This window comes from Lepidochelys kempii, chromosome 24 (genome assembly GCF_965140285.1).
Source record: "Lepidochelys kempii isolate rLepKem1 chromosome 24, rLepKem1.hap1, whole genome shotgun sequence".
NCBI classification, from domain to species: domain Eukaryota; kingdom Metazoa; phylum Chordata; order Testudines; family Cheloniidae; genus Lepidochelys; species Lepidochelys kempii.
Window position 1 is genome coordinate 5,764,275 of NC_136403.1, and position 26,012 is coordinate 5,790,286.

The following is a 26,012-nucleotide window of genomic DNA, read 5'->3' on the forward strand; positions in this document are numbered from 1 at the left end:
GGAGGGAAGAAAAGTTGGGGAGGACAAAGAACAACATATTGTAGGAAAAGGAGGCTGCAATCATGGAGACATCTCACGGCAGAGTTACATCTCTCACTCTGGGCAAACAGCAGTGGGGAAAACGGGCTGCTTCTAGACACAGGAGAGTCTAAATCGAAGTCTCTACAAAAGAGAGATACTTATATCTGCAACAAGAAAAGGAGGACTTGTGGCACCTTAGAGACTAACCAATTTAAATTATGAGCTGGCTATGCCATGAGCAAGTGGCAGGCTCGGGGCTGTAAAGAAGCCCAAGAAAATCTCCCTGATTTGCCAAAATATTTCCCTCTTTGAGAAAAAATATCCTCCGGGAATTTCTCAGCCACCACAGCGAATGCCTGCCAATCCCCTGGAGCAGGATGGGGAGGGCAGAATGGGACAAGTCAAAGCAGTTCCAGATGTGCAGTGATCTATGCCATTGCTTGCTGGGGGGCATGGGGGAGAAGGCCAACCTGCTGCTCAGAGATGAGAGGAGCTGGTGGGACATTTCCCCCACTCTCCCCCACAAAGAAATCCAGATGTAATTTTAATGAAAAGCTGGTTTTCATCAACATTTTATAAAAAGCCACCGAAACGTTTGTCTGAGTTTTGATTTTCCAACGTCACCTCCCAAATGTTTCAGCTTCTGCTTTTGCTTTTTCCTCCAAAAAAACCCTAAAAAAACAACCAACAAAACATCAAAGTTGTTCCTGGGGAACTTCTGATTAAAGAAAGAAAGTAAAATAAAAGTTTCTTCCACTTTTCCACACAAAACCAGGGCATTTTCCAGCTGGTTTTCACTGCGCTCAGTCTGCCCAGCTCCTGCCCAGCTCAGAGCAATGAAGATGTCCCAGTCCTTCGAGGCTACAGCCGACTGCAGAGTCGCGGCTTGAGTAGTCATACCTGAGCTAGTGCTGATCTAGCTAGTGCTGGTACTGCTAGCAGGGAAGCCGTGTTTTTAGCACAGGCCAGCTGTGTGAGAGATCACCCTGGGATCCAGCCAGTCTGTCCGGCCCATGCTGCCACCACGATGTCATTGCTATGGGCACCTTAGCTAGCCTGATTAAAGCTAGCGGCGGCCCATGTACCCCCTGACTTCAGTGCAGAAATACCCTGAGAGAGAAGGTCAGTCTGGCAGCATGGAAAGCTCCCGAGTGTCGGGAACAGCATTGGGGTCCGGTCTCCAGCTTTTGAATTTGGGAGAGGAGGGTTCAAACCTCCAAGCTCCTCTGGAATTGCTAAGTTTGGGATCTGTCTGAAGCTGTAGCTCAGGGCTCCCAGCAGTCCAATCAGACTCTGGGGCCCAGGCTGGCCTAAAAGGGCCAGGACTTTCCAAAAAAGGGCCAGCATCACCTGGTCTCAAGAGCTACTACAGCTTGGTGGGGAGCCCCAAGGAGCCAGGGGAAAGGCAAGGCAAGCTGCTCCCCTATTCCTCCCCTCTGCTCTCCCCTGCTAAAACACTGTGCAGATTCCCAAGGTCCATTGGCTCAGTGGCCTGTCGCTGACAGTCAGCAGCTGCTTCAGAGGAAGGTGTGAGAACCCCACAGAAGGCAGATGTGGGCTAATCTCACTCAGTAGGAGATGGGCTGAAGCCCAGAAGCATGTGATTCAAAATCACTTCCAACCATGAGTTAGCATCAGTCACAGCAACCATTCTTGTTATCCATATAAGTGTCCAATCCCTTTTTGAATCTTGTGAAGTCCTTATCCTTGATAGCACCCTGTGGCAATGAGTTCCACAGTCTAATCACACCCTTTGTGGGTTTGAATTTGCTACCTTTCATTTCCAGTGAATGTCCGTTCGTTCTCCAAGACAGGAAGAACAGAGTCTAGAGAAGCTGGCTCAGGAACTTTGATTTGCTAATTGATAGACTTATGCCCCCACTTATCCATCTCCTTTTTAAGGTAACGATCCCAATCTTTCCAGTTTCTTAATAGGAGAGGTTTTGCAGATCTGAAGAAGAGTTCTGTGTAGCTCGAAAGCTCATCTCTTTCACCCACAGAAGTTGGTCCAATAAAAGATATTACCCCGCCCACCTTGTCTCCTTAATAAACTTTGTCATCTGCAAGATTTTCTTCCTCATGTCTGACCCCTTGTTTTCCAGATCAGCCAATATATTTAATGCTGGACCTCAAATGGAGCCACGAGATGCTACTTTGTTAATTTTTTGCCATGATTACAATTCGCCATTTATTCCTAATCTGTTTCTTGTCTTCCAGCCAGTTTTTGATCCATGACAAAACTTCCCCTCTTATCCCATGACGACTTCGTTTCTTGAGTAACTTCTTGTCAAAGGCCTTTGGAGTCATGCCACTCTGTTCTCCTTTATCCACTTGACTGCGACATTCAAAAAAGTCTAGTAGATTAGAGACACACGGTTTTCCTTTGCGTGCTGACCTGATCGTCTCATGCTCTTCCAGGAGCTTTATTCTATGTAACTGTCCCAACCAATTTCCTAGGTACAGCTGTTTAGATTCCTGGTCTGTAATTCCCTGGATCTCCCCTAGACCCTCCTTCCGATAAAGGTAAAACATTTGCTGGCCTTCAAACCTCCAGTATAGCAGCTGTTTTTAAAATATGGCGTATTTCTCGCCAGCAGCTCAGCCACTGCACAGTTGAGCTCCTTATCATAGAATCATAGAATATCAGGGTTGGAAGGGACCCCAGAAGGTCACCTAGTCCAACCCCCTGCTCGAAGCAGGACCAATTCCCAGTTTTCCTTCTGTGCTCTGGGACAGAGACCATCAGGGCCCAGGACTCATTGCTTCCTGAAGTTATCAATTCATTCCAGCACCTCTGTCTCAGATGGAACTGATGCAAAGGGTCCTGGAGGCACATTGGAAGAGCAGCTACCCATGGCAGAACGGGAGGATGGCCGGGTTGGGAGCTTCTGGGATAGCTGCTTGAGTAAGAGTTTATCCAGTGGTTGGAGCAAGGAGCCCGGACTCCTGGGTTCCAATCCCAGATTGGGCTCTGCAGTGGGGTGGCATGTTGGACAAGTTGCTACCCCTCTCCCTGCTCCACTCGCCCTGTCCGATTCCCTAGGGCAAAGCCTGGCCACAGATGGGGGGACAAACAGCTCACAACAGAACATCCTCCAATGCTAGTGGGCTACATGCCAGCCCTGCGCCCACTGACCCGCAGCCCCTCAGGGCTTCACTGACAGCAGCCAGCCGGGCCCCCCCTTTCCCTCCCCCAGGGGCACAGAGAGGCCAGCTGCAGAAGCAAGCAACGTGCCCCGTTTCACCAGGTCATGAAAAAAACAGGAGTCCAGGATTGCAGGGCAGGCTGCTGGGGGAACTGCCCCTAGGGAATGTCTTCTGTCCTCAGCCCAAGGGGATAAGGAACCTCATCACTTCGCCTGGGCAGCATCTGTCAGATGGACGTTGGGACAAGAGCCCCGAATCATACGTCCCAGCATGCCCGGCCCCACCATGGCGCTTCCCCACCCCAGCTCCTGGGCCCTGATGCTGAGCAGCATGCTCTGGCAGCGGGTCAGTAGCTGAAGGATGCCACTGAGTGCCCTTGGGTTGCCTACCCTCCCTCGCCACTGCCTGGGCCAGCACCCAGGGGACCGGGGCTCCCCCTGGCCCCATTCGTGGTGATGAGCACGGTACCCACGTACAGCAGCGAAGGCCCTCAAAGCACCTCCCCCAGCCTGCTCGCGAGGTGGGCATCGCTGTCCCGGATGGGGGAGGAAATGACTCGGCAAGGGTCACACGGCGAGTCGGTGGAAGAGCTGGGAAAAGACTCCAGGAGTCCCGCTTCCCATCAGCTCCAACTATGAGACCCCACTCCCTTCCCGAGCCAACCGCAGAACCCAGCCGTCTCATCTCCCACGCCTGTCCCCCCCGCTGTAACCATTGGGCCCCACTCCCCACCCAGAGCCGGGACAGAACTCGGGAGTCCTACATCCCAGCCCCGTGCTGCCGCTCAGATGCGGCTAGGAGGGAGCCGCAGCCTCTGGGGGAATGTGGCTCTGCCTGATTCCAGCTGAACCCAGGAATCCGAGAGCATCTGATGAAGGTCTGAGCCGGTTCTTTAATCCCTGACACTTTGCTCACGATGGAAATACACCATCTCCCCCACGCTCTAGCCACATGCTCCTCCCTGCTCCACTCCCACCCCCTCCCCCCCGGCCCGACAGTGACAGCAGGCTCCAGCCAGTGCTGGGCATGCAGCCCCCGGCAGAGCCTGCATGGTGCCCACACGGGGCCCGCACATTGCAAAGCCAGCTGTGCCGGCGTTTCCATGACACGCTTTTCCTCTGCAGCTCCCTGGTCTGACTCTGCACAGAAACGTTCGCCCGGGGAATGCACCCTCTCCCCTCCCCTCCCCCAGACCACGTGCAGCCTCCAGAAAGCAGAGCAATCGACGCTTAGCCCAGGAGAGCAAGACTAGCCTTGTGGTTAAGACACGGGGCTGGGGCTCTAGAGAGCTGGTTCTGCCACCGAGTCCCTGTGCGATGTGGGGCAGCTCGCTCCATGTCTGGGCCTCAGTTTCCCTCTTCTATAGGAGTGAGGGAATCCCAGCCTCCTCCCCCTGTACGTTTCCAGGGGTCAGAGACCGTCTATGGATTTGCACCCAGTACGACGGAATCCGCATCCCAGCTGAGTGTCTGGTTGCAACTATAAGACAAAGAACCCAGCGTCCGCGCTCACCCGCTCCCAGAATCGCAAAGATTGGCTGCAACCCCGTCCTTGCTCGGGAGCGGGGGGGTAGGTAGACCTACCCCAACTCGTTGTGCACCGCGCCCTGGGTTCAGCTCTGGGTGTGGCACGCCGGACGCGACGTCGGAACGATTCCGGTGCTGCCAGTCAGAGGCGTGGAGTCGAGGCGATTCTACAAAACCCAGGTGCAACGCTGCAGATTCCTAAGCACCGTCCCTGCACACCCATGTACGGACACCGAGCCCTGGTCCTTCTCAGGCCCCGAGCACACAAGCGCTTTGGGGGAAGTAAAGGCACCAGCGCAGTTCTTTTTACACTGCAGTAGCCCCCCACCCCCCCGGCACCAATTGGTTTTTGGACCCAGTCGTGCTAGGCGCTGTACAAACCCAGAGCAAGATGGTCCCTTCCCCAGAGGGCTTTCTACCACCAGTGTCGATAGGACAGTGGTGTGTTAGCCACCAGGTGGCGTGTGGACCTGCTCTGAGCAGAGTCAGGCAGGGTACTTAACCCCTGGAGCCATCTATCCTATTCTGCCACCCGTGCTACGGGCTATGAAGTGACACCAGAAAGTGCAAGGGTGAAGTTTTCCAGGAGAGAGGCGGGTGTCAACATCCCCCTAACAAGACCATTATCTACAGCAAAGCTTCATTTTAGAACAAGTATTCCATGTTTTCCATCTCACCTGGACCCCCCATTTCCCATACTTGGGCCCCCCCCGTGCCATGGATCTAACCAGGCGTCCACATACACTTAGCAATACGGGAAGGGCCGGGGGGTGTCAATCCCTGACACCCGTTTGCGATTCCCCCAGCTGAGAATGCAGAGGGAGCACATCAGTATGCAGAGGGACCATCCAGGGCTCTCTTTCTGCTTCGTGTCAGCCAGGGCTTCATTGGGAGCAGATGCACTAGAGCTGTGGCCCGTTTGCTCGGCGGGTTTATACAGACCGGCAATCAACGGTCTACAGACGACACGATTCGCCCACCCGGCGCCAATTTCCCACTCCTCCAGGTTGTCCACCCGACGAGGCAGATTCTCTCTTCTGCTCAACAGCTTTTGCATTTGAAGTATCGCGTGCACGCCTGTAGAGCCCGGAGCCCGGGAGAGTCTCCCCTGGCACTCAGAGAGCCACGTTATCCCTTACCCACAAAAACCCGGCACTTTCCTCCAGCCCAGCAGCAACGCACCAGAAAAACTAGAGCAACGTTTGCATTCCAACCCACGGTTAACTCTTCAAAGCCCACGGTCTGGGCAGCTGTGACATCCGAGGCTTGCCAGGGCACAAGACGAGGGCTCTACGGGTTAATTTCGCCTGCACCAGTGGGCACTGATTAGAAGGGAAAACCGCCAAAGACACAATGGGCATTAGGTGGCCAGTTAGGCTGGCCACTGGGTGCCCACTGGTGACTTGGAAAATCTCTCCTGGTGAAGTAAGACTCAATTCAGTCCTGGATTTCACAGTCCTGCTGGGGTTTGTTTTTCCTCCCTTTTTATATAAAGAAATTAAGAACCAGCTTCTTTACCTCTAAGCAGCAGCAGACTGCAGAGGACACAGAGACGGCCGTATGGTTCCATAGCACCAGTTAGAGTCCGGCCGGAGCGTTTGTTCCGGGAGCACGGAGAGCCAAACTGGGCATGGTGCGAGCGTATGTGAGCGCCGCTCACTCCCTCTGCCTCAAAGGTTACTCTGTCTTCGGCTGCTTTATTACACGCCGCCACTCAGAGTTTTTCCTCCTTCATCTCCCAGACATTTCAATTGGCTGCTAAAAATAAATGGCAGGGGAGGGATTTTCTTATTTTTTTTAAAAAAAATCCAAAATAGCAGAAACAATGAAGGAGCTGGGAGGGGCGGGTGGGGGGTGGGAAATAGCCAACTAGAAACCACCCAGAAACAGATGCAGGGAGCAAGCTGGGGAAAGCAAGATTTTGTAGTCCAGCTTTTTGAGGCTCTCTGTTCACGAAGCCTGTTCTGAGTGTTTGCACGAAGTACGCGTGGAAAGCGTGCAAAGATAGTCCCCCCCACACACACACACGCAAAAATACAGGAATGGATGAGTCAAATACTCCTGTACATTTGCACTTTTTTGTACCCTCTTCCAAACATATGGGACTTCTTATTAGGCCATTCCTGTATTTTTGCCCTCAGAACCAGGACCGAGTGTGCAGAAAAGTGCAAACACCTCGCAGTGGTGTTTGGTTTTTTTAACCTAATCCATTCTTGCATCTTTGCACACCCTAAAGAAAAAGCGGAATAAATTTTGCTGCTCTTTTGGCACGCTTGTTAACCCTCCCGTCCACGCTTCCTTCAAAGGTTTGGGTCTTGAACCATTTCAAAGTAACACTGAAGTCCCCCCGCCCCACCCATTAGTATCCTTATGGTTTGTAGGCATCTGTATTGTGTGTGGGGTGCATTCTAGAGAAACGTCCCATATTTCCACGCCTCCATCCCTTAGCGACTTTGCCCCCAGCCAAGGCAGGGCTGGAAGTGACAGGGACCATGAATTCAGCCCCTGTTCAGCCCCCGCCCCCTGGTTTTCCACTTAACCTCACTTGCACACAGTGTCTGCGATTCAACAGAGAACGTACCAAGAGGAATCACAATGATGCAGGGAGCAGCCAGCCAGCCAGAGCACATAACATTTCATAATTGCTAGCTAGGCACCGCTGGCTCGGAGGGGTGAGCCAATGCTGGTCTAACCTTCGGCCAGCAGGGGGTGCTGCAGTGTCACCTTTGACATGAGCATCACATTTCCAGGACCTGATTCTTTGGAGTCACTTTCCATTGATTTCCATCAAGGATTCTGGATCAGGCCCCATTACCCATAGCTAGCTGGGGATGCTTGGGACCGCAAGCCAGATCAGACACAAAAGCGCAGGACGTGGGCAATAGTTTTCCAACCCCTCCAACTAGAACTTAAAGTTCTCTGTCCAGAGCAGGAGAGGCGGGTACTCTGGTATGCACCCCGCTGACGCAGACAGGGTTAGAACAGAGGCCCTGGCACCTCATCGACACATGGCAATTGTAACCCCTCTGCTCCCTAGTGTGGCTGCAGGGGTGGCCACAACTGGAAGCGTGGTGGCTACTGCCTTGGTCACAACCCAAGACTGAACCACTGACTTCTAGAGCAAAGAGCAGCTGCTGCTATAGCTTGAGCTATAGGACGGAGCCCTCAAGTTGGGAGTACTAACAGGTCGATCAGGGGGACAGGGACACCAACACCCTGGACAGAGGTTTACAGATGCGGTGGCCCAGCCTGGGTTGAGACCCCTCAAAGCAAGAGGCCTCGTATTTAACCCAGTCACCCCTTCCCTCTTCACCATTAAGAGAATTGCAGTTGGGGCTTTAAACATACCTCCTGGTGTCTTGATATTTAAGTTCCCATAATGGCCCGGGATGCCGGATCACTCCCGGCTCCAATTCTCCAAAGCCTCAGCCTGGTTCTGATCCCTGTCTTGGCCACTCACCCAGGGCCTGGTACAGTGGCCACATCTCTCTGATGGAAATCCTTGCTATTGGGTTGCCCTGGAGATGGAAATTCTTTGGTGGTAAGAAATTAGAAGGTCTGGATGGAAAACAGCTACAGAAAAAGCACATGACAGCTCCCCAAGCCCTGAATGAGGGCTGACACAGATACACATGTGCGGGGGCCGGGGAGGGGCAACTGATCATCAAGCAGTGTCAGGCTTCAGAGGTTTCATCCCACCCCTGCCAGCTTTTAAAACACAGCTCAACACGGGCATTCCCATCCCCCCACAGGGAGCCTGACTGGAATGGCTCATCCTGTATAATGCCAGCCTGGACCCTCTATTCCACAATAAAGCGTGACTTGATTCCTGGATTACTCTGTTTTGGAAATGCACTAATCCTTCCCGAACAGTGCGATTTATTCTGGAACAGAGAGTCCCCAGGAGGAACGGTTCTGGAATAGCTTTTCTGGTCAATTTCCACATGTACACAAGCCCCGGACAAAACGTGGTGTGTTTTTAAACAGGTCAAAATCTTAAAAGCTTGTCTTTACTAGGGGAGAAAAGGTGGGCTCTGAACTCGAGCTAACACGAGGTAAAACCCTAGTGAAGACAAGGCCGGCTGGAGGTTTTCATGTGTGCAAGCAGGTGGAGGTAAAGATTACTGGGCATCTGGGGTTTGTCTCGACCTGCCAACACATGTTAACAATGACAAACTCCCTCCTCTTCACTGGGGTTTTAACAAGGGTTGGAAGTGCTCTTTTTTCCCTAGTGTAGATGCGGCCTTAGGGTTTGTCTGTGCTAGAGACCTTTTACTCTTGGCAGAGCCCTTGTAGAGCCAAAAGCTGCAGAGCATCCACACTCGCCTTCACAAGCATTAGCCACCTTGAAAAAGGCCGTCAATTAACTTGAGGCAAGAGTCTAGTGCAAATAAATGCTAATGGAAGTCCCTGGGGGCACCAAGAGCAGTGACAAGTGAGGGAGACAGGCATGGTGGAGGGGCTTAGTGTATAGCAATGCAAGTCAGGACTCCTGGGTCCCCTTGTCACCTCTGCTATTGACCTGTTGGGTGAGCCGTTTCCCCTGCGCTGGGCCTCAGTTTCCCGCCCCGAGGAGGGGGCTGCTGAGAATACAAACCCTTCTTTTTCTGGAGCGCTCAGAGCTCTTCAGATGAGGACGGATAAGAATTAATGAGCAAACTCTGCTCTTGGCAGGCAGCCCTGTAGTTAGGAGTGGGTGGTGTTACCCATAATGCTCTGGGGACAGGAGGGACATACATTCGACAGCACCTTTGAGCAGAGCATCACACATCATTAATGAATGTCTCGTAATACCACCCCCCCCCCACGAGCCATGTATTGTTACCTCCAGTTTACAGCTGGGAACCTGGGGCAGAGATGAAGGGACCTGCCTAAGATAATACAAGGAATCTGAGCCAGGAATAGAACCCAGGAGTCCTATCTCCCACCCCTCCTCGAGCTGCGGCTAGAACCAAGGGTTTGGAATGGGTCCACTATCAGGAGAGATTAAAGAGGCTAGAACTTTTCAGCTTGGAAAAGAGGAGACTAAGGAGGGGTATGATAGAGGTCTATAAAATCGTGAGTGGTGTGGAAAAAGCAAATAAGGAAAAGTTATTTACTTGTTCCCATAATAGAAGAACTAGGGGCCACCCAATGAAATTAATGGGCAGCAGGTTTAAAACAAATAAAAGGAAGTTCTTCTTCACTCAGCGCACAGTCAACCTGTGGAACTCCTTGCCTGAGGAGGTTGTGAAGGCTAGGACTATAACAGGGTTTAAAAGAGAACTGGATAAATTCATGGAGGTTAAGTCCATTAATGGCTATTAGCCGGGATGGGTAAGGAAGGGTGTCCCTAGCCTCTGTTTGTCAGAGAGTGGAGATGGATAGCGGGAGAGAGATCACTTGATCAGTACCTGTTAGGTTCACTCCCTCTGGGGCACCTGGCATTGGCCACTGTCGGAAGAAAGGACGCTGGGCTGGATGGACCTTTGGTCTGACCCAGTCTGGCCGTTCTTACATTCTTAACCCAGGAGTCCTGACTCCCAGCCACCTCCCTTCCAACTCACTTGACCCCACTGCCCTCCCAGAGCTGGGGCTAGACCCAGGCATCCCCCCTCCAACAGGCACACGTGGTCCAGCCCCTGAATGAAGCCTGGCCGGTGATAGGGGGAGGCACATGTAGTCTGACACCTGCTGCGACTCTTGGCGCTGTAAGGTCAGTTCAGGACCACGGTAGCTTTAAAGGGTGGGACTAGAGGGTGCCTCTTCCCCAACGGGGAATCAAAGCCAGCAGCCCTGGGATCCTCCCTCCTGGGCTGCTACCAGCACTGGCCAGCCGAGTGCTCAGCGTCCTACCTGGCCCTGCAAGTGGCAGGAGGCGTCTGGGCTGCTGACTTGACCAGGGTTTGCAGGCAGTGCCTATCTCTGGGGGGCGCCATACTCCTTCCAGTACCCCTCGAGCAGAGACGGCCCCAGAATCATACTGTACCCCAGATCCTGGGACAGACCTGGGGAAACCAGACCTATGCAGCCACTTATCAACTGGATGATGAGAACCAGCCCCGTCCTGCCCCTGCCAAAACGCCAAGCCGAGTTGATTAGCTTGGAAGGTCTATGGGCAGGACCATCATTTTCTTCTGTTTGTACAGCACCTAGCATGTCTCTAACCCAGAGCTGCCTGCATTTCAGCAGAGGCATGTTGCCTAGTAAAAGAGTCTGTGGCCTTCTACAGCAGCCCTGTGTGATAAGGGGGGGCCCAGGGGTGCAGCGGAGAAAGACGGAGCCTGCGTCATGCCATTTGGAATGAGGGGAAGGAGTTCAGCGATGGGCGTTTGCGCTGATCGGTCACGTCGATCACATCCTGGCCTTGCCGCTGCCACCCCCTGCCCCAAGGCCTCCTCCTGGGAGCAGATCCCCCCACAAGCAAGATTAAAAATTTAGATTCAGTTTCTTAGCTGCCCCCAAAATCAACCTACTCCCAATCTGCAGAAGAGGGGGGTTTGGGTGTGCCACCTGCTGGCCACACCAGATACTGCAGCCTGAGTGTAACCAGCAGGACCATTTCCCCCTACACGGGGACTGTCCTGCTAAAGGCAGTGAGTGGGAGCTGCAGGGGGGCAAGGCCGCATGCAGCACCCTCTGCCAAAAGCCCTCAGGTTGCCACCCTGTCCAGCTGTGCACAATGACTCCCTTCAGGATCCAAGTCAGCCGCCATCTGCCATTAAATAGGCATTCAGGGTAGAGGCCAAGAGCGCCTTCGGTGCCAGATCCCACTGATGTTCAGTAAAATAGGGGCGCCTAGTGCCCAAGCTCCTTCAAAAATCCCAACTCACTCCGCTGAGAACCCCGAGAGGGCACGACTACACTCGCCTGCAGGCGGCTGTGCTGTGGTAGAGACGAGTGCCGTCGGAAATCGGAGACCACCGAAGAGTCACTTGACAAACGCAGCCCCGGAATGTCAGCCAGAGCCTCAAACTCGACGGGCCTGGGCCTCACTCACAGGGGACAGACAGAGGAGGGAGAAAAGATACAAGAGGAAAAATTATATCCACCCAGCCTCCTGCTTCAGGGCACAAACCAAGCAGCAGATGGGGCGGGGGGGGGGAGGAAATGCCCTCTTGCCATGGGCTAGTCTTGCACCAGCAAGTGCATTGCCAAGGATTTTCCCGAACCCTGGGCCCGCTGGCAGATGCACATGGGCTCAAGCAGTATTTAAGTGCTCCAGGGGAAAAGTGAGGTTGTCTGTGTGTGGGGGTGTGGGGGGGGGAGGGGGGAAAATCAATCATAATCTAAGAGCAGCAGCTTTATAAGACCATGCTTAAAATGCACCTGCTGAGACCTGGCTTGACACCCCCCTTCTACCTCCCCCACCCAGCACTGGACTAGGGGCTTACTCCCTGGAGTCACAGACAGGTGCAAGCGTCTCCATGAGCAGAGAATCTGGACTGCAAATGAGCCGTTGGGATTGTTCCAGGGTGGCTGTTTCCTCTCTTCCTACTGGAGCAGGGGAGGATTTATCTGCTTGGTGGGGGGGGGGCACGGAAGAGGACCCTACAGAGACAGTAACGTGGTAGTACAGGGGATCACATGTGTATAGAGAGGCGTGGGGGGGGGGGACGACTTTCTGCAAGAGAACGGCAGCATTGCAGCTGGAGGGAGACTCGGTGCCCTTCGTTCCAGGGAAGCCTGGATTCTGGCTGCCCCTCACGGGCTGTGCCCCGCACTTCGCTCCCCTCCAGTCCATTCCAACCCTTCCTGCCAGAGTTATGTTCCCCCCTTGTCCGTCCCCAGCCCTGCATGGCTTTTAGCCCACTGCAGCTTGGTGCAGGGGAGTGGTGCGATATTGCCCCCTAGTGGTGGACTGGAGCCTGCGGTAGCAGCTACTACTGGGCCCCCAGGAGGGCTGGGGGTTATTTTCCCAACGGGTGAAGAAGGGAGGTTTTTTCCCAGCCAAGCCAGCATCCTGCTTGGAACAGACACCTGGGTAAACAGGGTCCCAAGCCAGGCAAGGCGGCTCACCCGCTCCGTGCAAACCCAACACTGAACCAGCCTGTTCCAGCAGCGTGCACGCACGGGGGGACAGACAGGCTGCTGCTTTGAGGGGTCGGCCTAGGTCGAGCGGCCCCCCCCGCCCCTTCCGGCTCCCTCTCTCCACCACATCCCACGTGGAGCCAACTTCCTCGCCGGTTCCAACCTTCCCGAAAACCACTGAGCGCAGGGTACCGCCCGTCTGGCTCTGCAGGCAAACTCTCGCCACCCTGGGGCTGGCAAGTCGGGCATCGGGAAGGGATCGGACGCGGGAACACTGACCCTTTATTTAACCCTACCGCCCCCGCATGACCTGTGCGGGCTGAGAGGGAGTTTCTCCCATCCCCCCATTCGCCTGCAGCGTTGCATAGACAACGGATTAACACACGCTCCTATCGTAGGACTGGAAGGGACCTGGGGAGGTCACCTGGGCCAGGCTCCTGCATCCCCCTATATATGCCCCCTCCATCCAGGTCTTCATCCCCACCCCTCACCTGTACAACACTGCCCCGGTGAGACAGGGCCCTGTATGTCACGCGTCTCCCCCAAACAAGTGCACAGGGCTTGTACCACCACCGCCACCGGTGTGTGTGCACACGCGTGTGTGTCACTCGCACACGCACTCACTTTGCCTCCAGCTCACTTAAGGCCGTTTGAGAGCGTCCCACCTGAAAACCACGGTGCAGCCACGCTAGGAAAGACATCACTCTTTTATTAAATATAAAGAGTCAGCAACATGCTGTACGTCACTTCTCAAAGGCTCCTGCGGGGAGCCCTGCTCAGAGCCCTGTGGTCCTTTTGAGACCTTTACATTGAAAAAACAAAAACCCACAACGACTTCGTTTGAAAGAAGGTGCATTGACGCAGGGGAGAAAGTATTTGAAGTCAGAGCCAGTATGAATTCGGGGACAGCTGGTTTGAAATACTAGCGCCTTATATACATTTGTTCTCACAAGTAGTTATTTCGCCCTCCCCGCCCCCAGCACCCCGCAAAAAAAAATCTGTAAAAGTGGGGAAACAGAAGCACCCAGAGAGGATCAGACCCACAAGCAGAACTCTGGAGTTGGGCTTCCCGTTCTAGACAGTGCAACTTCTTGTAGGGAGGCCAGCCCCTAAGGAAGTCAATGAGGGGGGCGGAAATAGAAGCTCGATTTCAGATGTCTGAGTGTAACTTGGAAGAGATACCCCCGCCTCCACCACAGGATCAGAACGGACTTCCCTGCCATATTCCCAGCGAATGCTAAGTGCATGGGCAACCCCGACAAGAACTGCCAGTAGCCCCATTCGGCTGGGCCCCCTGCCCCACATTTCAGCAGGCCTGGCCTATCATCTCAGGAGCTTAGTAACGCAGGCCAGTTGGAGACCCCAGAAACGGATCACACTAAGGCAGGGGTGGGCAAACGACAGCCCCTCAGGGCTTTGGAGCTGGCCTGCGGGATTGCCCCCCCCCCCCGTGGAGGCGCAGGCCCTGCACTGCTCTCCAAAGCGCCGGGCACCACGCCCTGGGAGGGGGAGGGGCCGGGGGGCACATAGGGATCCGTGCATTGCCCTTGCCTCCAAGCACCGCCCCCGCAGCTCCCATTGGCCGGGGACAAGGAACCGCAGCCAATGGGAGCTTCAGGGGAGGTACCTGGAGGCATGGCAAGAGTAGCGCATGGAGCCCTGTGGCCCCCCCCAGGGGCTGTGCAGGGACATGGTGCCGGCTGCTTCCCGGAGCGGCATGGCATGGGGCCAGGGCAGCCAGGGAGCTTCCACCCCAGAGCCGCTTTAGGTAAGTGGCGCCGGGCCAGATCCAGAACCCCTCCTGCACCCCACCCCCCAACTCCCTGCCCTGAGCCCCCTGCCTGCACTGTGCACCCCCAACCCCCTGCCCTGAGCCCCCACCACATCCCACGCCCCTCCTGCACCCCAACCCCCTGCCCTGAGTTCCCTCCTGCACCCTAACCCCCTACCCTGAGCCCCCTCATACACTCCGCACCCCTCCTCTGCCCCAATCCCTTGCCCTGAGCCCATTTCTACACACCGCACCCTCTCCCACTCCCCACACTTCCTCCCGCACCCCAACCCCGGCCCTGCATACAATTTCCTCACCCAGATGAGGCCCTCAGCCCAGAAAGTTTGCCCTCCCCTGCGCTAAGGGAACCCCTCTGCTTTCCATGAGTCACAATGCAAAGGCGGCGAAGCTCACAGGAGACTACTCGGCCCCATGGCAAAGATCCCCAAAGGGGCAGGGCAGATTAGTCCCATGGTGTCGACTCAGTGGGCTGAAATGAAACCGGTCATCTCTAATGGGCCCTTGTGGTTAAAGGTACAGCATAAATACATTACATAAACTAGGGCTGACAAGCGATTAAAAAAAATTAATCGCGATTAATCGCGCTGGCAAACAATAATAGAATACTATTTATATAATTGTTTTTGGATGTCTTCCACATTTTCAAATATATTGATTTCAATTACAACACAGAATACAAAGTGTACAGTGCTCACTTCATATTTTGATTAAATATTTGCACTGTAAAAATAAAAGAAATAGTATTTTTCAATTCACCTCATACAAGCACTGTAGTGCAATCTCTTTATCATGAAAGTTGAACTTACAAAAGTAGAATTATGTACAAAAAATAACTGCATTCAAAAAATAAAACAATGTCAAACTTTAGACCCTACAAGTCCACCCAGTCCTACTTCTTGTTCAGCCAGTTTGTTTACATTTGCTGGAGATAATGCTGCTCGCTTCTTGTTTACAATGTTACCTGAAAGTGAGAACTGGCGTTTGTATGGCACTGTTGTAGCCGGCATCGCAAGATATTTACGGGCTAAAGATTCGTATGTCCCTTCATGCTTCAACCACCGTTCCAGAGGACGTGCATCCATGCTGATGATGGGTTCTGCTCGATAACAATCCAAAGTAGTGTGGACCAACACATGTTCATTTTCATCATCTGAGTCAGATGCCACCAGCAGAAGGTTGGTTTTCTTTTTTGGTGGTTTGGGTTCTGTAGTTTCTGCATCAGAATGTTGCTCTTTTAAGATTTCTGAAAGCATGCTCCACACTCCATCCCGATCAGATTTTGGATGGCACTTCAGATTCTTAAACCTTGGGTTGAGTGCTGTAGCTATCTTTAGAAATCTCACATTGGTACCTACTTTGTGTTTTGTCAAATCTGCAGTGAAAGTGTTCTTCAAATGAAGAACATGTGCTGGGTTGTCATCCAAGACTGTTAGAACATGAAATATATGGCAGAATGTGGGCAAAACACAGAGCAGGAGACATACAATTCTTCCCCAAGGAGTTCAGTCACACATTTAATTAACACTTTTAAAAAAAATTTTTTTTAACAAGTGTCATCAGCATGGAAGCATGTCCTCTGGAATGGTAGCCAAAGCATAAAGGGGTATACGAACATTTAGCATATCTGGCATTTAAATACCTTGCAATGCCGGTTACAAAAATGCCATGCAAACATCTATTCTCACTTGCAGGTGACATTGTAAATAAGAAGTGGGCAGCATTACCTCCCGTAAAGATAAACAAACTTGTTTCTCTTCGCAAATGGCTGAGCAAGAAGTAGGACCGAGTGGACTTGTAGGCTCTAAAGTTTTGCATTGTTTTGTTTTTGAGTGCAGTTACGTAACAACAAAAATCTACATTTGTAAGTTACGCTTTCAGGAGAGAGCTTGCACTACGGTACTTGTCTGAGGTGAATTGAAAAATACTATTCTTTTGGTTATCCTTTGTACTGTGCAAATATTTGTAATAAAAATAATATAAAGTGAGCACTGTACACTTTGTATTGTGTTGTAATGAAATCAATATATTTGAAAATGTAGAAAACATCCAAAATATTTAATAAATTTCCATTGATATTGTATTGTTTAACGGTGCGATTAAACCTGCGATTAATTTTTTAAATCGCAATTAATTTTTTGGAGTTAATCGCATGAGTTAACGGCTATTAAAATCGACAGCCCTAAAATAAACGCAACAGAAATACGTTCTTCCGCTATCTGGCTCCACGAATCCCGCTCGGATGGGCTCAGATTGCAGTTTCAAGCACAAATGCCCCCTTCCCCTCCCCACTAGGGACCTCCTCTATCCAGTCACATCACCGGGGAGATGGAAGATTTTGCCACTGGAACTTCACTGGCAGTTTTGCTCATGGTACGAGACTCCAGCTTGGTGCGCCATAGCCCAGCAGGAGTCAATGCAGCTGAGAGTTGGAGGTCAGTAAAATAAGCAGATTTTTGGCAGAGGCATACCTGGAGCAGATAAAGGTGCCTGTTTTGGTCACTTTCAATGATCAGAAGTGCAGAGTGCTCAGGTTGTGGCTGCTGTACGGACCGATCCCGACAGCCATGATTCAAGACACCTGGAGCGAAGAAACCTCAGTCAATGTCTCCTCCGCGGAGGGTGCCGCTCACTCAGGAAAAGGGTCAGCGGAAGCTGCACACAGCACTGATGTCCTCGAGCGGGTAACAGCTGGGACGTAAGCGGCTTGTGCTGCAAAGGGATGAATTTCACCCAGATACTAAAGTGCACAAGCCCTAGCAAAGTTGTATCCTTCCATTACGACTTGCCTGGCAATACTGTCTCTGGTTAAACCTTCAGGAGAAACGAGAGGTGGCAGGATCACAAACAGCGGACACACAGGTTGGCTACGTTCTCGGAGTTTGCCTTGCACGGCAGACTCGTGCTGACCTCGAATAGGGGGGCTCCTTACTCCCAGCCCAGGAGCTTAGGGTCTCCCATTGGCTAGCGGGTAAATACAATGCATTAGGTAGTACTTAGGTGCCTTGATATTTCACGTGCTCCTTTGAAAGGGCACCGTATTTTCAGAGGGCGGGTGCTCAGCACTCTAACTGAGAGGCTCCTTTAAAAGGGGTCTCGAGTCAGGCCAATAAGATCGTTGCTCCCTTCCGAAAAATCTGGGTCTGGAGTTTAGTAGCCGTTCATGCCTTCCACTCTGTTTGGTCACAGTGCGTAGGGAATGGAATACTGGAGAGCTGGCCAAGACCTGGAGCAATGTTCTTCCCACCACATCTGCAAAGCAGGACATCAGCATGCGAATGCACTGTGCGAGACACGTAGCTCAGGAGCTGGGGCAGCATGGAGCTGGAGTCCAAGCGAGCGCTAGCTTGCAGGGCTAGCCACGGCGTCAATGGCAGTTTCCTCTTCAGCCAGATTGTCCACACTCTCATCTGAGCCCAACTCCACGCTGGCCAGCGAGACCTGGTCCTGGCTGGGCTCGGCCACTCCTGGTTTCCCCAGCACATTCCTGAGCTGTACCCAGAAGAAAGGCTGCCGGCTAGGCTCCGAAGGCCATTCCAGGTAAGTTTTGGTGCTCAGCATCTTCCGCAACTTGCAGAACTTGTGAGGCAGGCTCTGAGGATCGATGGCCTCCTTCACCACCAGGATGACGTCCTCGTAGCCCAGCCCCACGGCCCGCTGGTGGGCGAAGTAGAGCTCGTAGTTGCACCACTCACTGTCGACGAAGTTGCGGGAGAGGACAAAGATGATCTTGTAGCTGCTCTCGATGTTCTCGATGATGTTGTCGATGATCCACTTGCCCGGTGTGAAGTCCCTCTCATGGATGCAGATGCGGTACGGGGGGCTGGAGCTCTCCAGCCGCTGGAGCAGCTCCTGCCTCACCCAGTCGGCGTCTGAGCAGCTGTAGGAGATGAAGGCGTGGTAGGTGTAGGCCCGAGTGGGGTGAGCGTGGCGGGCGCGGTACTTCGAACGGACGATGCGGTAGGTGGCTTGCAGATACCACAGCACGTCGAACCTCCAGCACAGCACTATGGTTGCAATGATCACAGCGGCCGTGACTGAGACAGAGATGGCCACCACCACCCTCACATCGCACTCCGTCACCCCCGGGGTGTAGGCAGCCACGCCCACGTCCAGCAGGGACTCCGGATGGAAGCACGTCCAGCCCCCAGGCCAGTCCAGCAGGGTCAGCTTACCCTTCCTCCGAGTCTCCTGCAGGAAGCCGTAGAGGTCACAGGTGCAGTGATAGGGGTTGTTCCCGGCCTTGAGGCTGGTCAGCTCTGGCATGTTGACGAAGGAGCCCTTGCTGATGACACCAAAGGAGTTGCCATCCATGGCCAGTATTCGCAGGCTGGGGCATCTCCACTCTGAGGGAATGAACTTGATCTTGTTTCCACTCAGCTTCAGCTCCTGTAGGTCTTGGCAGCGGACAAAGTAGCTCATCTCCAGCCGGTCCAGCTCAGAGGAGGACAGGTCCAGGTAGTGAAGGGTGATGGGCAGGCACTTGAAGATCTCCATGGTAACAGTGTTGTGGTCCAGGGCCAGCCAGACCAGGCCAGGATTCCACTGGCACGCCGTCTCCTTCAGGCCCCCGATGCGGTTGTGGCTGGCGTTGATATGGGTCAGGCGAGGCCAATTGGCCGTGAGCTTAGCCACTACGGACAGGCTGGTCAGCTCATTTTTGGCCATGAGGAACCGCTCCAGTTTGGGCATGATGTCCTGGTAGTTGCAGCCCTGGTTGTAGATGTAGGCATCCCTCAATCGGTTGTTGGAGATGTCCAGGGTCACCACGTTGCGCATCTCGTCCCAGGTGTCGCAGGGCACGAAGTTGAAGTTGATGTTGAGAATGGAGAGGTTGGCCACGCCGCTGAACCAGGTGAAGGTCCAATCGAAACGCAGGACGTCGGGGTTGCTGATGTCTTTCAGCAACAAGCTGTCTAGGGTCAGGTTGGTGATGCCTGCTTCCGAGCGGTTCCACTGGGAAGAGCGGGCGAAGTCAATGGCCATCAGGGAGAGGTCACGGATGCTGGACTTCTGGATGTTCAGCAGGGCCAGACGTAGCAGGTTCTCGTTGAACTTGCCCCGGTAGAAGACCAGCTTGCTGGCTCGCACCTCGGCCAAGCCAGAGAAGAGATCTGTGGACTCAGTGTAGTAGGTGAACTCAAAGAGGTTGCGGAAGCGGAGGTACTGCAGCGGCTTACCCCTCAGGTCCCGCAGCATCATGGGCAAGGCCTGGGCATTTTTGTCCAGGGCTATGTCACACCACAGGGTTGTGGTATTGAGCACCGAGAATGCCCCTTCTTGATACTCCAGTAGGCTGGACGCTGTCTTCAGGGCAAACTTCTGCAAGGCTATATCCCTCAGCGGGAGGAAGTCCCACTTGCCGACTGTCTGGATCAGAGACCCACCCATGGAGAACTCCTGCAGGTTCCTCAGAGTGCTGAAGACCTCGTCCAGAGTTGAGCGGAGGTACAAGTTGTTGGACATGTCCAGCCGCCTCAGTTTCCTCAGAGGCTTCAGGGCCAGCGAGGGGATCCGGCGCAGGGAGTTGTTGAATAGGCTGAGTTCCTCCAGCTGGACGTTGGAGACGAAGGCATGTTCCACGATGTGCGAGATGTTGTTGTAGCCCAGGTCCAAGCTCTGCAGCCGGGTCAGCGCTGAGAAGTCCCCTGCGGTGATCTCTTTGAGCTTGTTATACGAGAGATCCAGTCTGAGCAGGGTGCAGGGAAGATGCTGGGGAACGCGGTTCAGGTTCTGACCCTTGCAGGTGGCGATTTCATTGTTGGCAGAGACAAGGCACGGGTCAGCCCCGTCTGCCAGTCCCACGATCACCAGGCACAAAGCTACGCACATGCCAGCTAGTGGGCGCATGGTCTTCTCTTCACATGTTTGTTCGCCTGAAAGATTGAGAGAGTAGGACGTCCTGTGAAATGCCCTCTAACGTTACTTTCAGAGACCTGTCCGCATGCTAACGTTCACCTGTAGAGCAGAGACCTCTACCACCCCACAGTACGCTCTGCACCACTGAATTACCAATGGTTCGTTTTGCAGATTGGACATTTACAGCAGCACAATCCCTAGCCCATTGAGACATCCAGTCCAGCATCCTGGACCAAGCCATTGGCCTGTAGTCCCACCCCCCAAGACCCCACCTCCTATCCGCCTGCCCTACCAGATCCAGCTATTAACCCACTTTATTCCCTCCACCTCCTTCCTGCCATGCAGGACAAGCCAATGATGCCTCTAGCCCCATCTCTTTGCTGCCTCAAAGACAGCTCCATCTAGTTCAATATCCCCCACCATCTAACATTCTCGATTAGATCACCGTGATCCCAGACAGAGGTTGGATATTGGCCACTCCCATCCGGCACTTCACTTCCCACAGTTCCATGGGGCCAGCGATCTTTGTGTTCATTTTACCCCCCGGCTAACAGATCTTGGCTCAACAATGGGAGAGAATGCCACTTACAGAGCAAGAGGTGCTGCCCCTCAGGTGACAGATGGGGAGCTAAGCACAGCGCTGCAGGGGGCAGCTGTCCCTTCCATGCCAGCCCCAGACAGTCCTAGATCAAGAGAGAAGCAGCATTTTACTGGATGCAAGTAGCAACACAAGATGAATCAACTGGGCTCACTAGCCACCCATTGTAGACATATAGGGTAACCAGATGTCCCGATTTTATAGCGAAAGTCCCGATTTTTGGGTCTTTTTCTTATATAGGCTCCTATTACCCCCAACCCCCATCCCGATTTTTCACATTTGCTGTCTGGTCACCCTATAGACACAGGTTGGGGAGACATGCTGTGTCTCAGACTGGCTTCTCGGACCAACCCCCACCCCCAGCTTCTGTGCAATGCTAGAGGAACACGGCAGCCAGAGGGAGACTTTCAGAAAGTACAAATGGGAGGAAGATAAACCGCAAGGAAGCTGGGTCAATACCCGGATACTCACAATGGGAAATGCTTCCCACAGTATTCTCTGTATATAAATCACCCCACTGTATTTTCCACTGAATGCATCCGATGAAGCGAGCTGTAGGATGAGGGGTTGGGGGTGCAGGAGGGCGAAAGCTCATGCTCAAATAAATGGGTTAGTCTCTAAGGTGCCACAAGGACTCCTGTTCTTTTTGCGGATACGGACTAATATGGCTGCTACTATGAAACCACAGTATTCTGTGTCCCCTGCCGCTCAGTCACATGGGAAGAGGCTATGCCAGCGTGAAAAGCACGGCTTCTCCATCACTCAGGACGGACGCGTCTTCACTGCAACAGATAGCAGGCGTTCGTCCACTTGAGCTAGCCTAGCTCAGGGCAGAATGCTTCCCATTCGAGCTACACAACGAATCCTGCATCTGGGCAGGGGTTAGGGTCCCTTCTAACCCCATGGTTCTCCAGTTCTACAATTCAAGCTGCCACAACCCCCCCTGCATTCGTCACTTGAGCACCAACCTCCTCGCTCCTCCCACGCCAGCCCGTGGGCCACCTAGCTCAAATCTAAAGCACAACTCAAGTGAGTGATTTGTGTGGGAGTGGGAGTCGGGTTAGGGCCAACCTCCAGTTATAGCTCAAACCGACAACGCACTGAAGACAAACCCTTGGCGTCTTTACAGCGAGACGGGATGTCTCTAGGAGACCCGCTCGAATGGATCCAGAAGTGGTGGTGTTTGATTGGAACAGGTTGAAGTATTTCGTTCAAGACTTGTTTTGGCAAAAGATGGGTTTTCCAAGAGCGATGGGAAACTGAGTAGTCAACACTTCCCCTCCCCACCCACACGCACCCCCGACCTTGAAAACTTCAGGTTGACCACCGACATTTTGGCCAAAAACATGGCTTTTTTTTTTTTTTAATTAAAACTCAAAATCTGGTCAAGAAGAACTGACTGAAAACAAAGTTAAAGATTTCCTGACCATCTGCAGGTTCACAATCACAGGTGAGATTTCCTGGTCTGCACTATGTGGGAGGTCAAGCTACAGAACCATATACCGATCCTCTCTGGCCTTGAAATCCAGCTGCCCTTTGTGCTTTTACAAGTCTGGAGAGAGCGTTCACCTTAGGATTTCTATTGCAACTTTCTTCCCAGAGGACGGCAAGTTGTAAGCAGTCTCAGAGAGCCCAGCATATTGAAGCATTAACTATGGGTTATTCCTGAATAACTCCATGCGCTGAGTCTTATTCCAGAATAAGTGTTTTATCCCTGTTTAGCTAAACCCAGAGATTAAGATAAACAGGAACAAGGCACTCTTGTTCCGGAATAGAGTATCCGGCACCTTGCACTCTTCAGGAACAGCTGTACCATGTGTACACAAGCCCTTAAACCACCACTGAAATGCAGCCACCTCTGAAGTGGAACGAGAAGGGGAAAAAAACAGCTACAGAAATCACCTGTGTAATTGTCCAAGCTTGCCCTTCTCCTGTATCCTCATCTACCCTACTGTTTGTTCTACACTTGGTACATGCTTTTAAAGCAGGGGTGGGCAAACTACAGCCCGCATCCGACTCTCCAGACATTTTAATCCGGCCTCGAGCTCCCGGCGGGGAGCAGGGTTGGGGGCTTGCCCCACTCTCCACAGCTCCCAGAAGCAGCGGCATGTCCCCCCTCCAGCTCCTACATGTAGGGGCAGCCAGGGGGCTCCGCATGCTGTCCCCACCAAGAGCCGCCCTCACAGCTCCCATTGGCTGGCAACCACAGTCAATGGGAGCTGCGGGGTGGCGCTTGCAGACAGGGTACTGTGGAGAACCACCTGGCCATGCCTTTGCATAGGAGCTGGAAAGGGGACATGCCGCTGCTTCCGGGAGCTGCTTGAGATAAGCACCGCCCGGAGCCTGCAACCCTGAACCCCTCCCGTGCCCCAACCCCCTGCCCCAGCCCTGATCCCCCTCCTGCCCTCTGAACCCCTCAGTCCCAGCCTGGAGCACCCTCCTGCACCCCCAACCCCTCATCCTCAGCCCCACCCCAGAGCCCATACCCCCCAGCTGGAGCCCTCACCCCTGCCCACACCGCAACCCCCAGTTTTGTGAGCATTCACAGCCTGCCATGCAATTTCCATACCCAAACGTGGTCCTCGGGCCAAAAAGTTTGCCCACCCGTTTTAGAGGGTAAGCAGTTTGCGGCAGGGATGAGCCACGTGCTAGCTACTGTACATATACATTGGGGTCCCTCCCAAAATCCTGATAGCATCCCAGTGCCCCTAGTCATAATATCAGGTAGCTTTACGTCAACTTCAGTTTTCTTAATTTAGATTGCAACGCTGTTCACACCATTACAGTACATTACGCGGGGCAGCGATGCTCCCCAGATGCAGATTTCTTCGGTGTCTTTCTTCACGGTCTTACAGTGCTGCCATAAAACACTTGGACCAAGTTGTAACATCCATCATCATGTCTGGTTTCACATTGGGGGAGGGGTAGCTCAGTGGTTTGAGCAGTGGCCTGCTAAACCCAGGGTTGGGAGCTCAATCCTTGAGGAGGCCATTTAGGGATCTGGGGCAAAAATTGGGGATTGGTCCTGCTTTGAGCAGGGGGCTGGACTAGATACCTACTGAGGTCCCTTCCAACCCGGATAGTCTATGATTCTATGACTAGTTCAGAGTGCCCTGGCTAAAATCCAACACCAATAACTCTAGTAAGCCCATAAAGCTTTCTGGAGTCGTCGGAAATGAAAGCCACTCGACACATTGATGATATTAATGAAAAACTGCCCAGGAAGCATTCACTTCAATTAGATTCAACTTTCAGACCTCAAACCCTCCGGTGCCTTTCTAAAACGAGTCCCTCCCCCATGTGATTTTTAAAAAAAAAATCAAACCAAAAACACCAGCCTGGTCTGCATAAAGTAGACACTTTTTTGCTAAAGCTATTTAGTCAAACCCCCAGTTTCTTGGGGGGCAGGAAAGGGAAGCAGTTGAGATGGAAAATTATTATTGGCATCAGTATTTCCATATCACAAGTGTTACGTGACCAGGAGACGTTTCACCACCGCTCTCAAGCTTTGTGGTTGCAATTTTGGTTGATTAGATCATTACAGGACAGTTGAGGAGTCTAGTAAACATGTATAAATGGTCTAGAAAGGCCATTTAATAGGGAACGTGATTTCAGTTGCCAGCTATCTGAAAGCGGATGCCATGGTTTTAGGAGAACCGAGATTGGCTCCCCAGGGGAGACAGGAAAGGAAACGCAGATGACTAATATGATGCCGCGGGGCAGGCCCCATTTAGCACCAGACTGGAGGCAAGATGACCCATGCACTGGGGGTCAGGAGACAGGCGTCTATTCCCAGCTCTGACACCTGGGGCAAGTCGCTGCCTCCTGCCTCAGTTTCCCCATCTCTAAGGCAAGGGGTAAGACGACTCACCTTTGCAACGCGCGTTGCGGTCTCTGGAGCAAAGCACCACCAGAGGTCTGGGCTTGTTTGGTTTTTTAATATAGTTCACTTTTAGAAAGGTGGCGTAGGCAGGGATCTTCTATTGGCAGGGAGCTGGCCGGAATAATCCCCCCCCCCCCCCCCGCCACTTGCCCGGTTTCCAAGGCACCTTTGTCTCCTGCAGTCACGATCCAGTGGGAACAGCCAATGCGGCGTGGAAGACAGGAACAGGCGCTGGCGTGTAAACGCTTTTCCGCCGTGCCCCCCCCCCGCCGCCCCCCACTTCATCTCCAGTGGCTGGGGCCCGGGGCGCACACGCCAGCTCCCCCTTCAGCAACTCCAGGGCGCTGCCAAAGCCCGCGATGAGCCCCCATTGCGGTTCCCACGCCGAGACCAGAATCCGTCAAGGGGGATGGTCCAGAAACCCCCCCCCCCCCGGCAGCTGAAACCCCGGGTGACTGCAGCGGGCAGGGCGAAGGGGCGCACCCGGCCGGCCCCCCCTTGGTCCTAGGGGATCACACAGGGCTGGGGGGACTTTACTCGGGTCCTTCTTTGGGCACGAAGAGGCAGCTTCTCCTGCAGCCCCCCCATGCAGTCCGGGGGGCTTTGCTGATCTATTTCACCCCTCGGCTAGGTCCCGGGGGGCCACCAGCCGGGGCTCCCCTCTGGCCCCAGCGCGCCACCCATCCTGCCCGGGTCGGCCTCGGAGCGACTTGAGCTGGGCTTTGGAGGAAGCTGATTTCTAGGCTCGGCAGGGTGGGGCGCCACCTCCCTCTTAAAGAGACAGCGCGCCTCAAGGATTTTGTTTTCTCTTCCCTTCTCCCAGACCCTCCCCCCACCCCCCACCCCCAAACCAAACAGGGAATTGACCACCCTGGCTGCAAACCGGGTGATATTTCAAGACCATAAAAGCACCAATAACATGCCGGGTTAGCGGTCTGGATTGCAGTAGCTCCTAAGGGCCCTGGTCGTGGGATCAGGGCCCCACTGCGCTAGGTGCTGTGCAGAGAGGAGCTTGGGAGGGAAATAGGGAGGCCAGAGGGGATCAGGCATAGAGAGGGGAGGTGCTCTCCTGTGTCCCAGCTCTGTGCACTCGCTAGGTCATTTCCCTTACCCACTTACAAGAGAGAGATTAGGGTGTATTTTTGGCCCACTAAATCACTGGATTAATGGCCCAGTATC

At 53.4% G+C, this 26,012-nt stretch overlaps 2 protein-coding genes across 4 annotated transcripts in view; both read right to left on the reverse strand.

Annotated features, from left to right (window-relative positions):
- ITGA10 (integrin subunit alpha 10) overlaps positions 1-6,354 on the reverse strand; it is a 54,671-nt gene extending 48,317 nt beyond the window's left edge. Inside the window, exon 1 of the mRNA XM_073322622.2 lies at positions 6,213-6,354. Within this exon, the coding sequence (XP_073178723.1) occupies positions 6,213-6,264 (52 nt within the window). The 5' untranslated portion in view covers positions 6,265-6,354. The remainder of the gene's footprint in view (positions 1-6,212) is intronic.
- A 5,214-nt stretch (positions 6,355-11,568) lies between these two features.
- Positions 11,569-25,538, reverse strand: LOC140902493 (toll-like receptor 2). Of its 3 annotated transcripts, XR_012156074.2 has the most exons (4): positions 24,822-24,958; positions 20,942-21,035; positions 16,965-20,369; positions 11,569-11,668 (listed from the first exon to the last, which is right to left on the reverse strand). XR_012156074.2 is itself a non-coding variant. In XM_078850428.1 (3 exons), the coding sequence occupies exon 3, from the start codon at positions 20,341-20,343 to the stop codon at positions 17,836-17,838; it is 2,508 nt and encodes an 835-aa protein (XP_078706554.1). In that variant the 5' UTR covers positions 20,344-20,369; positions 20,942-21,035; positions 25,000-25,538; the 3' UTR covers positions 16,576-17,835. The 3 variants fall into 3 exon arrangements, 2 of the variants coding, with proteins under 2 accessions (XP_078706554.1, XP_073178724.2); XM_078850428.1 differs by lacking the exons at positions 11,569-11,668; positions 24,822-24,958 and adding an exon at positions 25,000-25,538 and having other exon boundaries at positions 16,576-20,369; XM_073322623.2 differs by lacking the exon at positions 11,569-11,668 and having other exon boundaries at positions 16,576-20,369.
- Positions 25,539-26,012: the final 474 nt, after the last annotated feature.